The sequence below is a fragment of the Salpingoeca rosetta genome, assembly GCF_000188695.1.
Source record: "Salpingoeca rosetta unplaced genomic scaffold supercont1.10, whole genome shotgun sequence".
In the NCBI taxonomy this organism is placed as follows: Eukaryota; class Choanoflagellata; order Craspedida; family Salpingoecidae; genus Salpingoeca; species Salpingoeca rosetta.
In genome coordinates this window covers 211,222-223,721 of record NW_004754924.1, presented here as the reverse complement: position 1 = coordinate 223,721, position 12,500 = coordinate 211,222, and the positions used below count along the sequence as shown (strand labels likewise).

Genomic DNA, 12,500 nt, shown 5'->3' with positions numbered 1-12,500 from the left:
CACGATGAGCGCCTTGTACTGCTTGGCCAGGTAGGAGACATAGTCGTTGCGGATACCGGTGTTGGGACCCTGGAGAGAAGCAACACACGACACGACACAACACGGAGAACAAGGATTCACAGGGTGTGAGAGGATGTCCGAAGCCGTGAGACCTTAGACCAGGTGGACAGGAGCATTCTCGTGTGCATGAGCACGCTTATTAGCTCATGTTCTCACACTCGCGTCTCACCTCGCCGCCCATGTAGAAGAAGCAGACGGAGCCGTTCTTGAACTGGGAGTCGTCAATGTAGTAACGGCCACGGAATGTGGGGGAGCTGTGATCAAAGTGGTCCTGCAAAGAGCACAGCATCAAGGTGGTAATGGCGGGGCCAACAAGGGTTAGGAACCGCACAGCAAGCGTGGGTTAAGAAAACAGCCGTGTGTGAGCATGGCTGGCGGAGTTGTGCATCACTCGTGCGCACGTGTTTTCCATTCTCACACCTCACTTAAACCACAAGATTCGCTAGTGAGTGAACTTACCAGGAAGAAATCAAAGTAGAGTGGAGAGCCCTTCACGTCTGTGAGCAGGTGCTGCATGGACTGACCAAACTCGCCATTCATGGCCCATGCTGGTGGTAGGTGGGCTGCCTCAGCCACCACACCCACAACAGCAATGAGGGCAGCAAGCACAACCGCAACAGCACGCATCATCGTTGTCGTTGTCGTTGTCGTTTGGAGCATGTGGTTGATGAATTTTAATGAATGATACAGCAAAACGTCGTAACTGCGGCGAAGCGTGTGATGTGTGTGTGCGTGTGTGTGTGTGTGTGTGTGTGTGTGTGTGTGCGTTGTGTGTGTGTGTGTGTGTGTTGGTGTTCCCCTCAATCCTCGTCGTCATTCTCAAAGCTGCATTTGCAAACAGGGTTAATTGATGAAGGTGTGAGTGAGTGAGTGAGTGAGTGAGTGAGTGAGTGAGTGAGTGAGTGAGTGAGTGAGGAAGTGAGTGAGTGAAGCATCATCATGAGCAGAGCAAGACATGTGTGCAACACTGTGTGCGCGTGCGTGGGCTGATTGTTTAGCCAGCTCACCTCTGAGGCATGGGCATCTCAGCAGTGCCGTACACGGCGCCTTGGTCAATAAGCTACAGAGAAGGCAAAGGACAGACACAGAACAGTGAGCAACAAGCGTGCAGCGTCAACAAGACGCAGCTCTGTGTGTGTGTGTGTGTGTGTGTGTGTGTGTGTGTGTGTGTGTGTGTGTGTGTGTGTGTGTAATCTCACGTCCTGTTGCCGCTTGAGGATGGAGGCGACCCAGTCTGCACGCTCCTCCTCGGAATTCGCGCAGATGAACTTGCACCCGTTGTCAAACTCGTCGTACACCTGCAACCAGCGTGCATGACGGCGTTCAAACGTTGCGGTAGGAGTGAGCGCGGTTGTATCTCGAGGTTATTGCAGTGAATAACTCTGCGTGTAGGTGTTGATGCTAACGAGGACGGCATGGCCAGTGTCCGTTAAACAGCGCACGCACACACGCACATACACGCACACGCACGCGCACATACACGCACACACTCGCATACACACACACGCGCGCGTATGCACATTGCAGCACCTCCTTTGCGTCTCCGTCGGGCCAGACGGGGGCGTTTTCCTTGATGGGCCGGAGACAGAAGCAGAGATGTGGGCGGGGCGCCTTCTTGTAGTACTTGACGTTGTACACAAGATGGTTCACAAACACATACGCACCTGCACAATGAACAGCACACAAGTAACGAGAAAACACCATGGATGAGAGAGAGACAGTGTGTGTGTGTATGTGTTGTATGTGTGTGAGGGAGGTAGTGTGTGAGAGTGAATGCATTTGTGTGAGTATGAATGCAAAACAGAAAGAAGAGAGAACAGAGCGCACACAAACGCATACACTCACACGCATCAATACCCACACGCACAAGTACCCGCACGCATGCCATCAAGCCTTCCCCCCCCCCTTCCAGTTGCCTGCACTGCTCGCATGTGCGTACCGACTGGGTTTTCCTGCTGCTTGGTGCTGGTTGGCAGCTTTGAGTAGTAGTTGATTTTGGTGTCCTGCATCGCGAAGAACCGGCTCTTCCAGCTCTTGTGTCGCCCGCCCCGCTTGTCAAGCTTCCCCTGCGTGCGTGTCAGGTGTGTGTGTGTGTGAGATGTGTGTGTGTGTGTGTGTGTGTGTGTGTGTGTGTGTGTGCGTGTGTGTGCGAATGACAGACACAGGCACGCAATACACACAAACAGAGAGGAGCTCACTGCAAGCAAGCCACGAGCTTCAGAGACAGCAGCAAACGACATGTCACACACACACACAACCCCCCTCCCCACGGGTCGACGCACGGTTTTGTTGCTGTCGGCCTGGCCGAGGAGACGAGTTGGCATTTCGCGGAGGAGAAAGCGGCAGCCCTCCGTCTTGGGCCAGTTGCGCTGATGAAAAAGAAAATTGGGGGGGGGGGGGCGCGATGGGGGTGAGGGTGGACGAGTGATATGGTGGATGGGTGATAGGTGGATGGTGGTGGTGGTGAATGAACGGGGGACATGAGGTCAAGATGAAGCAGGAACGATGAATGCCAGCTCAAGTACACACACACACATATGAGCACATGAACACACACATGAGCACATGAGCACATGAACACATGAACACATACATACACATGAGCACATGAACACATACACATACACACATGCACAGGTGAGCACATGTGAGCACCTTTGACTTGAGGACGAATTCGTTTGGACGAAGACGGCGCTCAACGGGCGGATTCTCAAACGTCTGTAGCAATCATCAGAGTCATCACCACCACCACCATCATCATCATAAGCAGCAGCAGCAGCATCATCATCATCAGCAGCAGCAGCAGAAGCATCAAGGTCGTCGTCGTGATTGGCGGTGGGCATGTGGCGATGTCCAGCCATGAAACAACTTCCCCAACCCGCGTGTACACGAGCGCACGAGGACGAACGTATCACACACAGAAGCACACGCAGAAGCACACGCAGAAGCACACACACTCACACACTCACACACTCACACACACACTCACACACTCACACACTTACTTACTCACTCACTCAACTCACTCACACACACACACTCACTCACTCACATACACACACACACACACACACAAACACCTTTGGTGCGCACCTCAAAGAGAGTCCAGACGTTGTCTGGGTCGGTCTTCATGGGGGTGGTGGCCTTGACGAACATGTCAATGACCTCCTTTGCAGTAACCACAGATGTGATGGCCAGCGGGCGGATCACAGCCGTGCCCTCATGCTGAATCGCAACATCCTCGGGCGTCTGGTGGCGCACAGCACACAGCGGAGCGGCGCATGAGCACACATACAACAGCGTAGGTCACAAGCAAAACATGAGCAGAGAACCACTAGCTGCTTACGTACACACACACTCTCTCTCTAGCATGCACTTATACAGTATTCAGTACACACACGCGCGCGCGCACACGCACACACACCAGCATTCATGCGCACAGGCTCTCCCGCCGCTACAACCCATGGACGTACATCGTTGACGACGCTGAGCGGGCGACCAAACGGGCTGCTGTTGCTGTTGTTGCTGTTGCTGCTCTTTGTAGCTGAGGGAACGGCGGGCAGGCTGTCGTTGGGCGATCGCGAGTCTTTGCCATCGCTCTCTGATTGGCGCGAGCGAGGCTGCGGCCGGGGCTTGGCTGCCGGCTTGCCCTGCTGTTGTTGTTGTTGCTGTTGTTGTTGGCTTGCCTTGACTTGGTTCAATCGCTGCACTTCTTCGGGAGAATACCGGGCAGCTGCACGCGTGCGGTATGTGAGCAGTACTGGGTTGGTGACATGCAAACCCCAAAGGCACTAGCGAGCACGATACCACCAGCATCACCACACACACACATACGCACGCACACGCGCACACGTACACACGCACGCACACACACACAACCTTGCACGAGGATGCGCTTGCGGTGTCCAGGCAGTGCGACGCCAATGTGTTCCAGATCCACATCGTCCAGGCTGGTGATGATGGAAGGGTCGTCGTAGCCGTTGTCTTTGAAGTTTTCCACGTACTGGGGAAGCTTGATCGCCTCCAACCACGCCGCCACCTCCTCCATCGTGTTCAATAAAAGTCACAAGCAACACAAGCAACACAAGCGAGCGAGCAAGCAAGCAAGAAGTGAGCGAGGGTGGATGCTTTGTTGTTGTTGGTGGGGAGCGAGATGAGGCGATTGTAGAAAACTTGTTGAAGTTTCGGCTGAAATTCTACAATCCAGCTCACGATGAGGGCTTTTGTCTGTGCTGTGCTGCTTGTGTCAATGCTGTTTACTGTGCACGCTGCGTCGCTGTGCTGTCACATAACGACGAGCACACACACACACACACACACACACACACACACACACACACACACACACACACACACACACACACACACACACACACACACACACACACACACACACACACACACCTATGCTGGGTGGTTTGGAAAGTGGGAGAGCCAGGTGGACACCATGGTATCCTGGGCAGCGTGCAGAAAGAACGGAACAGACGTGGCGATGCTGAGCAGGTTGAGGAGGACACAAGTCCCAAAGATGATGTTGTTGTGGAAGGCGCGGACGTGCGTGGAGTACGGGAGCGTTGCCACGTGATGGCGCGGCTGTGGGTGGTTTGCCATGGCCGCAGGCCCAAACAGCGCAAAGTGCAGTGGCCAAAAGCGGCGATACGCCCAGCAGAGTCGCAGAACAAAGGCCTGCGTCGCCACCAGTGACAGGTACACGACGGTGAGCCACGCAGAGTCCGTGCCGTGGCTGGTGAAGTTGGACACGGCCCTCTGCCACGCAGGCGGCTTCTCTCGCAGCCACCACAGCTGGGGGCCCTTGTCACCACTAACTGCACTGCCACTGCTGCCACCCTCATCGCCTCCGTGGTGCTCCTGCACAAGCCTGTACCATGCCAGCACACTCCCCAACAGGCCCACAACAGGCACCAGCCACAACCGCTGTGGTGTCAGCAGCCCCACTGTCCTTCTTCCCATCTTCACTTCGTATTGGGAAATGCACACAAACAACACTGACAACAACGCTGACAACGGTGACAACGCTGCTTACTTCTGGCTGCTGTCGCGAGCATTGCCGTACTTTGCACTTTGATCGGTCTGGTTGGTGGTTGGCGGTGCTGGTGATTGGCTCTGGGCACAGACTCCCTTGAACACGCAGCTGCAAGAGGTGAGTGTGAGGCACACGCGATGATCCTAAGGGTGATCAACGGGTTGCTGTTGCAGCATGGGGAGTTTGTTCGAGAGGACCTTTGGGTGCAGGATGGCAAGGTTGTCAACCCTCGTGATCTCTTCTTCGCGACCAAGGCCCAGGTACGGGGAGACATGGGGTTGTGTGTGTGTGTGTGTGTGTGTCTGTCTGTCTCTCTGTGTGTATGTCTGTGTGTTCGTCTGTCTGTCTGTGTCTGTGTGTGTGTCTGTGTGTGTGTCTGTGTGTGTGTGTGTGTGTCGGTGCCTGTGTCTGTGTCTGCATACTGCGCACACGGCGCTCACTCACACACCCTACCGCCCCTTACCCACACTCCCTCACTCACACTCTCTCCCACACCCACCCGCTGATGTGTGTTCAGGCTGACGTGGTGGTGGATGCACAAGGCAACATGATCGCGCCCGGCTTCATTGACGTGCAGCTGAATGGGTGCTTCGGCGTTGACTTCTCGTCCTCACACAGCAACGACATCGAGGATGGTATTGCCAAGGTGCGCCGCGCCCTCCTTAAGCAAGGCGTCACGGGGTTCTGCCCCACCATCATCACATCCTCTCCAGAGCGCTACCACGACATCTTGCCCAAAGTACGCTCAGCGGCGCTGAGCATATGTGTGGATGCGTGTGTGTGAATGTGTGAATGTGTGTGCGTGTGTGTGTGGAGGTGTATGGGATGTGTGTGCGTGGCTGCTTGTCTGTGTGGCTGCTTGTCTGTGTGTGTGTGTGTGTGTGTGTGCGTGTCTGCTTGTCTGTCTGTGTGTGTGTGTTTTTTCCTGTCTGTGTTTTGTCTGCTGTTTCCATCTGTCTGTCTGTCTGCCTGTCTGTCTGTCTCCTTGTCTGCCATTGCATCTCACCTTCACCGTCGCCCCCAACCTCCTCCTCTTCCTCCTTTGGCCCAACGCAGATGAAGAAGGCTGATGGCGGAGATGCCGGCGCGGCTGTGCTTGGTGTGCACCTGGAAGGCCCCTTCATCAACCCCGACAAGAAAGGCGCACACCCAAAGCATCTCATCCAGCCACTGGAGGCCGGCATGGCGAGCATCGAGACCACATATGGCCCAGACCTCAGCAACGTCGCCATCGTCACGCTGGCGCCGGAGTTGGAGCACGCGCCACGTGTCATTCAGGACCTGCGAAAGCGCGGGATTGTTGTCAGCCTCGGACACACGCACGCGACACTTGAGCAAGCAGAGCGCGGCATGCTCATGGGTGCTTCCTCCATAACCCACCTCTTCAACGCAATGACAGCCTTTCACCACAGGTCTGGAACCTATGTGCGTGTCTGTGTGTGTGTGTGTGTTGGGGGTGTGTCTGTCTGTCTGTCTGTGTGTTGGGGATGTGTGTGTATGTCTGCCTGTCTGTCTGCCTGCCTGCCTGCCTGTGCCTGTGCCTGTGCCTGTGCCTGTGCATATATATCTGAATGCATGTGCGTGTACCTTGTTCTCATTTTACATGCCCACCACGTCACTCTCACGACACCACCACGTCACTCTCACGACACCACCTCGCCCTCGAATTCAGGGACCCCGGCATCATTGGGCTGCTGCCGTATGGTGGCGAGGGCAGATATCGCTTCTTCTATGGCCTCATTGTTGACGGACTGCACACACACGACGCATCCATGCGCCTCGCATATGCAAACCACCCCGAAGGTCGGGTGTGTGTGTGTGTGTGTGTGTGTGTGTGTGTGTGTGTCTGTCTGTGTCTGTGTCTGTGTGTCTGTGTCTGTGTGTCTGTGTGTGTCTGTGTGTGTATGTGCAAGTGTGTGTGTGTGTGTTTCTGTTTGTCTGTCTGTCTGTGTGTGTCTGTGTGTCTGTCTGTGTGAACGAGCCAGCTGTGATGCAACAGGCTGAGTGCCACTTCCCAACCAATATCCCCCCCTGCCTCCTCCTACTGTAGCTACACCCAACCAAACCACTCACGTCGTCACCACCACCACATGACTGCAGGCTGCGTGCTGATAACGGATGCAACACAGGCGATGGGGCTACCGCCGGGCGAACACCATCTTGGCGACATGGCTGTTGTCCTCGACCACAACCACAGACTCACACTCAAGGGAACAGACACCCTCGCTGGCAGGTGTGTGCATGTGTGCATGTGTGCGTGTGTGTGTGTGTGTGTGTGTGTGTGTGTGTGCTTTGCATCGCAAACCTCGTAACTGCTCTCCACACACACACACACACACGAACACACACACACACACATACGCACACACACAAGGCACACACACATGCTGACATGCTCACCGACTCACGCACACGTGTTCATCTTATCTTGTTGGATGGTATTCCTCCCACGGCGTTTGTCTTTGCAGCGCGGTGTCGATGGACGTGTGTGTTCGCCGCTTCTCCACATTCGGTGCGCGTTTGCATGCATGGCATGTGTGATCACCTTTAATGTGTCGGTCGTTCAAATGCCCAACCGCACGCACACACACGCACACACACACACACACACACACACACACACACACACACACACACACACACACACACACACACACACACACAACTTGCCGCGCACGTTCTGCTTTCGCTTTGCTCACCTTGCACGGCACATCACCTTGCACGACAATCGCATCCTCGGGCACTCTTGCACCAACTGCACCACTCTGTCACGTCGCGGGCAGCTGGGGCCGCGCGTGCTGTTGAGGCGGCCAGCCTTCGACCTGCACAGGTATAGTGATGATGGCACACTGTATGCCGTGCTATGGTGCTGTTGTTGCTGATGTTGTTGATGTTGCTGTTGTTTTCATCCTGCACACGCGACTGCATTCGCGAGCGTGTGACAGGCGTACAGTACACATTTGAGCACACACGCACAAGCGCACAACCGTTCACCAGTCCGCACTTCTGCTCGCATGCGCGCACTCGCACCCTCTCACCGTCCCTTCCTCCCTCTTCCCTGCCCCACCTGTACCATCACCTTTCTTCCCTCTCCTCTTCACCACCGATTGCTGCAGCTGTTGAACATTGAGGAGAGGAAGGGCCACCTCCACTACGGCGCAGACGCAGATTTCGTCATTCTCTCGCACGACCTGCATGTGCTGTGCACATACATTGGCGGGAAGCTGCAATGGGCCGCAAGCGCCACGTTTCCGCCAACACGAACCACATCAAAGTAACGTAGCATGCTGCTGCCGTGTTTGGGTTGGGGGAGGGAGGCACCCTGAGTGTCGTGCTTGCATCGCCACTGGGCACACCAAGCACACGAGCGTTGTGTCACGCAACCAATCACGTGCGCTTACACAGGCGGTTACGGTTGCGTGTTCTTTCTTTCACATGTTGTGCCCCATGCCCTTGCTCTGCCCCCACGTGTGCATTGGTTACGCTTGGTTTGGCCCCTCTCAACAATAAACGACAAGAGCACATCTGCAACGTACCTAGCGAGCTGACATACACATACAGTGTTGCTTTGTGAAGCTCGGAACCAGCCGCCGCACACGCACACACACACACACACACACACACACACACACACACACACATCAACTTGTGACATGATCAGCGATGTTTACATTAGACCCGTGCGCACGCATTAACACACCTGGACAGCGCGTTGTGAAGCAGCGATACTACGAAAGCAATCGATTCAAGCAGAGACAAACCAGTCATCACCACGGTGCGTGTTACGCGGGTTGAGCCCACTTATGGATAAATAGCACAGCAAGAGAGCAATTGTTATCATTATTATGAACAGCATGCATGCGAAAACAAACACAGGAGGTGGAAGGGAGAAAGAACAAATAACGAAAGAAAGAAAGAAAGAAAGAAAGAAAGAAAGAAAGAAAGAAAGAAGGGAAAGAAGGGACGCAGAGAACGTGGCGCGTCAGACCACAGCCAGCAGCACACGCATGTGTGTGTGTGTGTGTGTGTGTTTGTGTGTTTGTGTGAGAGCGAGCAGCCCCAATCAAACGCAGTTGCATCACGCCACAACCCACAACCAACATCACACAACCACAACATCATCTGCCATGCTGCTACGGCTACTGCTATTGCCATCACCGCCACGCATAACTTCAGGGGTTGGTCCTCGAGCAACATCATCTCTTCGGGCGCCACCACCGCCACCACCACCAACAGAGGCACGATCATAACCACCACCACCAACACCAACACCACCTTCCCGACCACCGCAGCCACGACCGCCGTCACCGCTGCCATAAGCGCGGCGTCCGTTGTTCGGGGTTGGCGAGAGCGGTGGCGTTCGCCGTGATCGCGATTTCGAGCGCACGCGTCGCGAGCTGCTGCTGCTGTTGCTGTGTGTCGGACTCGACGTGAACGGCGAGAGGGAGATGCCGCCGTGGCGGTGCTGGTCGGCCGACCGCCGCGTGTGCGTGTGTGCGGCCTGAAGTACACGAAGGCCGTTTGAGACGGCCGGGATGGAGCGGATGCTACTCCAACGACGCGACACGCGACGCCGCTCCGAGCGCACGTGCTCAGGAACGCCGTCGTCCTTGTCCTTCAGCTGCTGCCACTTGGACCGGTTCGTCACCAGGTTCTGTAGGGAAGTGGGGGGAGGTGATTGCATGTGTGGGGGTTGACGCGTGTGTTAATTTTAGGCGAGTGAGAGAGAGAGAGAGAGTGTGTGTGTGTGTGTGTGCGGATGAGTGTGTGTATGTATGTATATGTGTGGAAATGTGTGTATGTGTGTGTATGTGTGTAAATGTGTGCAGGTGTGTGTGTGTGTGTGTAAGGGTGTGTGTGTGTGTGTGTAAGGGTGTGCACATGTATGGGTGCAACACAACCTCCACAGCAACACCAACGAGCGAGTGAGAACTCGGCACGACACGACACATCCGCAACATGCCACGCTGTGCCCCCTGGTATCCCTCACCCGCATGAAGACGGTGTCCTGGTCGCCAATCAGATCCTGCCACGCCTCCCACATGGGCTGCGCGAGAAAGTCAATGAACCCCAGCTGCGACGCGGCAAGTTTGACTTTGTGTCTGTCATTGACAGGGCCAACCTCGAGTTTCAAATCGCGCTCACGATCACCCTGCTCAAAGAACTCCGTCACAATCCGCTCAGACCACAACTGTATCGTCGTGTGCATGTGTTGCGTTGGGTTGTGTTGCGTTGGGTTGTGTTGCGTTGGGTTGTGTTGCGTTGGGTTGTGTGAAGGGGGTGAGGGAGAGAGATAGTGGACTTCACGTGACACAGAGTGTTGAGATTGACATCAAAACAGGGCGAGTTGGAAAGCACCACCCTACCATCACCACCCCTGTTACTCCCACATCATCCACCATAAGGCCACAGGAGCTGCACCAACGACGCCACATCACACACCAGAATCAGCAACCCACCTTGGCAATGGCCCAGGGCTTTGTCGGATTGGCGAGATCGGCGCAGTGCACGAGCGCCTTGAGCACTTTCATGCGCTCATCATCGCTGTCACGGGTAGAGGGTGGGGGAGAGGGTGGATATGGAGGCAGGGGTGTGGTGTGTGAGCATACGCCAAAACACACACGTACATATGGGGACAGAATGCCTTTGACGGTGACGGTGTACATGATCGCGCTTGGTTGCAAACGCTTGTACGAGCAGGCGTACGTTTGTTTACATGCACATGCATACTTGAATACACATGTACACACCCATGCACATACACGCGCGCGCGTACAGCACGATAGCCACTCACTCGAGCTGCAGTGGCTCGTCTGTGGCAACGCCCGTAATTCGCTGCTTCTCCGCAATGCTGTGCAGCGCTGATAGGTGTGCAGAGTGCTTTGTCATTGTGTCTGTGCCGAGAATCATCTCAATCACCAGCTCCCTGTATCATCAGGTGGTGACGTGGGGTGAATGGTGTCAGCTATGCACATACGCACACACGCACTGACACACACACGCAAGAGATGGGCTAACCTGCTGTATCCGGTACAACTGCCCTATCACCGCCAACACCAATTACCATCACCACCAATCATTACCCCATCACCACCAATCACCACAGCGAGCTGACCTGAACAACATCTTGTTTGCTTCATCCATGTGGGCGAGGATGTTGTGTTCTTCTTCCATCATCACTTGGAAGGTCACGGCGAGATGGTGGTTCTCAAGCACAGACTGTGTGCAAGCGTCACATTGGTAAAGCGATCGTGAGTGAGGGGAGAGGGGCAACTACCACAGCTTCATGCAACACGCGCAGGTGCAGTGCAACACCAAATCACGTGGCAGTACACACACGTAACCGCACACACGCTCATGCAAACACAATGGGCACCCACACGTTCACGCGTACACACACGGACACAATGGACAAACGCACATACTCACACACACACACACACACACTGGACACACGCACACGCACACGCATACAATGGACGCGGCGCAGTCTGTGCACAACCACTCCGTCCGTTCATGCGCGTGCAGTGACGCCAGCACCTTGTTGTTGTAGAGAACGGCGAGCGGGCTCCACGTCGCCTTGAGGAAATGGTTGTTCACGCCAGGGTGCTCAACATCGTGACATGCAGCGGCGACAATGGCCGCAAAGTGCTCCAGGTCCGTAAACGTGCCCTGAAGGCGTGGTGCGCTGAGCATGTTGTGCACGCTGTGCGCCACATCTGTTGCGTGGATGTTGCTGTGATATGGGATGTGCGGAAAGCGCCCATATCGATCCTCGATGCGCGACATGAACCGACACAGCGTCGTCTGAGAGGTGGTGATGATGACGGTGGTGATGGTGTGTGAGAGTGAGGGGAGGAGGTGTGTGTGCGTGTGTGCGTGTGTGCGTGTGTGTGTGTGTGTGTGTAGGTGTGTGTAGGTGTGTGCAGGTGTGTGTGTGTGTAGGTGTTGCGCAAGTGGGCAAGTGGAAACGAGGACTCTGGTGATGGTTGTGTCTATGGCGACTTGTCACAGACGAACAAAGTAGACAGGCACATCGCATCATCACCACTGCTGTCCTCATAATCACCACCGCCCACCCAACGGCTGCCGTACCTGATTGACGTTGAGGGTCTTCAAGAGACGGCGCTTGCGGCAAATGGCGACGGCCATCACCGTGAGCGGGCGATACCCGGATATGACATCAAAGTGGAACACGTCAAAGCTCCAGTCCCCAAGCCCACCCCGCAGCATCGCCTTGCACTCTGGCGAGAGCTTCTGTCGTGGGATGATTGCAGGGGCGTGATGAACACGTGTGCGTGTGTGTGTGTGTGTGTGTGTGTGTGTGTGTGTGTGTGTGTGTGTGTGTGTGTGTGTGTGTGTGTGTGTGTGTGTGTGTGTGTGTGTGTGTGTGCGT

At 55.2% G+C, this 12,500-nt stretch overlaps 5 protein-coding genes across 5 annotated transcripts in view; 1 reads left to right on the top strand and 4 right to left on the bottom strand.

Annotated features, from left to right (window-relative positions):
* PTSG_04347 (uncharacterized protein) overlaps positions 1-744 on the bottom strand; it is a 4,064-nt gene extending 3,320 nt beyond the window's left edge. The window contains exons 1-3 of the mRNA XM_004994378.1: positions 520-744; positions 230-331; positions 1-69 (exon numbers count right to left, since the gene is read on the bottom strand). The exon at positions 1-69 is cut by the window's left edge and continues 80 nt beyond it. Coding sequence (XP_004994435.1) covers positions 1-69; positions 230-331; positions 520-720 — 372 coding nt within the window. The 5' untranslated portion in view covers positions 721-744. The remainder of the gene's footprint in view (positions 70-229; positions 332-519) is intronic.
* Positions 745-781: 37 nt separating this feature from the next.
* Positions 782-4,292, bottom strand: PTSG_04346 (uncharacterized protein). The gene is made up of 10 exons (XM_004994377.1): positions 3,940-4,292; positions 3,534-3,793; positions 3,154-3,309; positions 2,716-2,778; positions 2,343-2,429; positions 2,000-2,126; positions 1,591-1,724; positions 1,260-1,358; positions 1,068-1,120; positions 782-885 (listed from the first exon to the last, which is right to left on the bottom strand). Exons 1-10 carry the CDS (start codon positions 4,106-4,108, stop codon positions 861-863), a joined length of 1,173 nt encoding a protein of 390 aa, XP_004994434.1. The 5' UTR covers positions 4,109-4,292; the 3' UTR covers positions 782-860.
* Positions 4,293-4,464: 172 nt separating this feature from the next.
* PTSG_04345 (uncharacterized protein) lies at positions 4,465-5,047 on the bottom strand (the record flags this gene model as incomplete). The annotated part of the gene is made up of 1 exon (XM_004994376.1): positions 4,465-5,047. The coding sequence occupies exon 1, from the start codon at positions 5,029-5,031 to the stop codon at positions 4,465-4,467; it is 567 nt and encodes a 188-aa protein (XP_004994433.1). The 5' UTR covers positions 5,032-5,047.
* PTSG_04344 (amidohydrolase domain-containing protein 2) lies at positions 4,995-8,628 on the top strand. Its single transcript, XM_004994375.1, has 8 exons — positions 4,995-5,364; positions 5,622-5,843; positions 6,161-6,516; positions 6,777-6,907; positions 7,205-7,337; positions 7,573-7,616; positions 7,888-7,934; positions 8,221-8,628. Exons 1-8 carry the CDS (start codon positions 5,242-5,244, stop codon positions 8,380-8,382), a joined length of 1,218 nt encoding a protein of 405 aa, XP_004994432.1. The 5' UTR covers positions 4,995-5,241; the 3' UTR covers positions 8,383-8,628.
* Positions 8,629-9,206: 578 nt separating this feature from the next.
* PTSG_04343 (phosphodiesterase 4B) overlaps positions 9,207-12,500 on the bottom strand; it is a gene marked incomplete at its 3' end in the record, with an annotated part of 6,673 nt that continues 3,379 nt past the window's right edge. The window contains exons 10-16 of the mRNA XM_004994374.1: positions 12,200-12,361; positions 11,645-11,911; positions 11,220-11,323; positions 10,899-11,030; positions 10,564-10,648; positions 10,095-10,295; positions 9,207-9,758 (exon numbers count right to left, since the gene is read on the bottom strand). Of these exons, the coding sequence (XP_004994431.1) occupies positions 9,207-9,758; positions 10,095-10,295; positions 10,564-10,648; positions 10,899-11,030; positions 11,220-11,323; positions 11,645-11,911; positions 12,200-12,361 (1,503 nt within the window). The remainder of the gene's footprint in view (positions 9,759-10,094; positions 10,296-10,563; positions 10,649-10,898; positions 11,031-11,219; positions 11,324-11,644; positions 11,912-12,199; positions 12,362-12,500) is intronic.

Bases quoted from the DNA above. Each gene is read 5' to 3' on its own strand.
- PTSG_04346 (XM_004994377.1), bottom strand. From the start codon at position 4,108: ATGGAGGAGGTGGCGGCGTGGTTGGAGGCGATCAAGCTTCCCCAGTAC. The intron at 2,779-3,153 runs GTGCGCACCAAA...TGATTGCTACAG, and splicing joins ACGTCTGGACTCTCTTTGAG to ACGTTTGAGAATCCGCCCGT. The intron at 1,121-1,259 runs GTGAGATTACAC...CCTTCTCTGTAG, and splicing joins TCCTCAAGCGGCAACAGGAC to CTTATTGACCAAGGCGCCGT.
- PTSG_04344 (XM_004994375.1), top strand. From the start codon at position 5,242: ATGATCCTAAGGGTGATCAACGGGTTGCTGTTGCAGCATGGGGAGTTT. The intron at 7,338-7,572 runs GTGTGTGCATGT...TTGTCTTTGCAG, and splicing joins ACAGACACCCTCGCTGGCAG to CGCGGTGTCGATGGACGTGT. The intron at 7,617-7,887 runs GTGCGCGTTTGC...CGTCGCGGGCAG, and splicing joins TCGCCGCTTCTCCACATTCG to CTGGGGCCGCGCGTGCTGTT.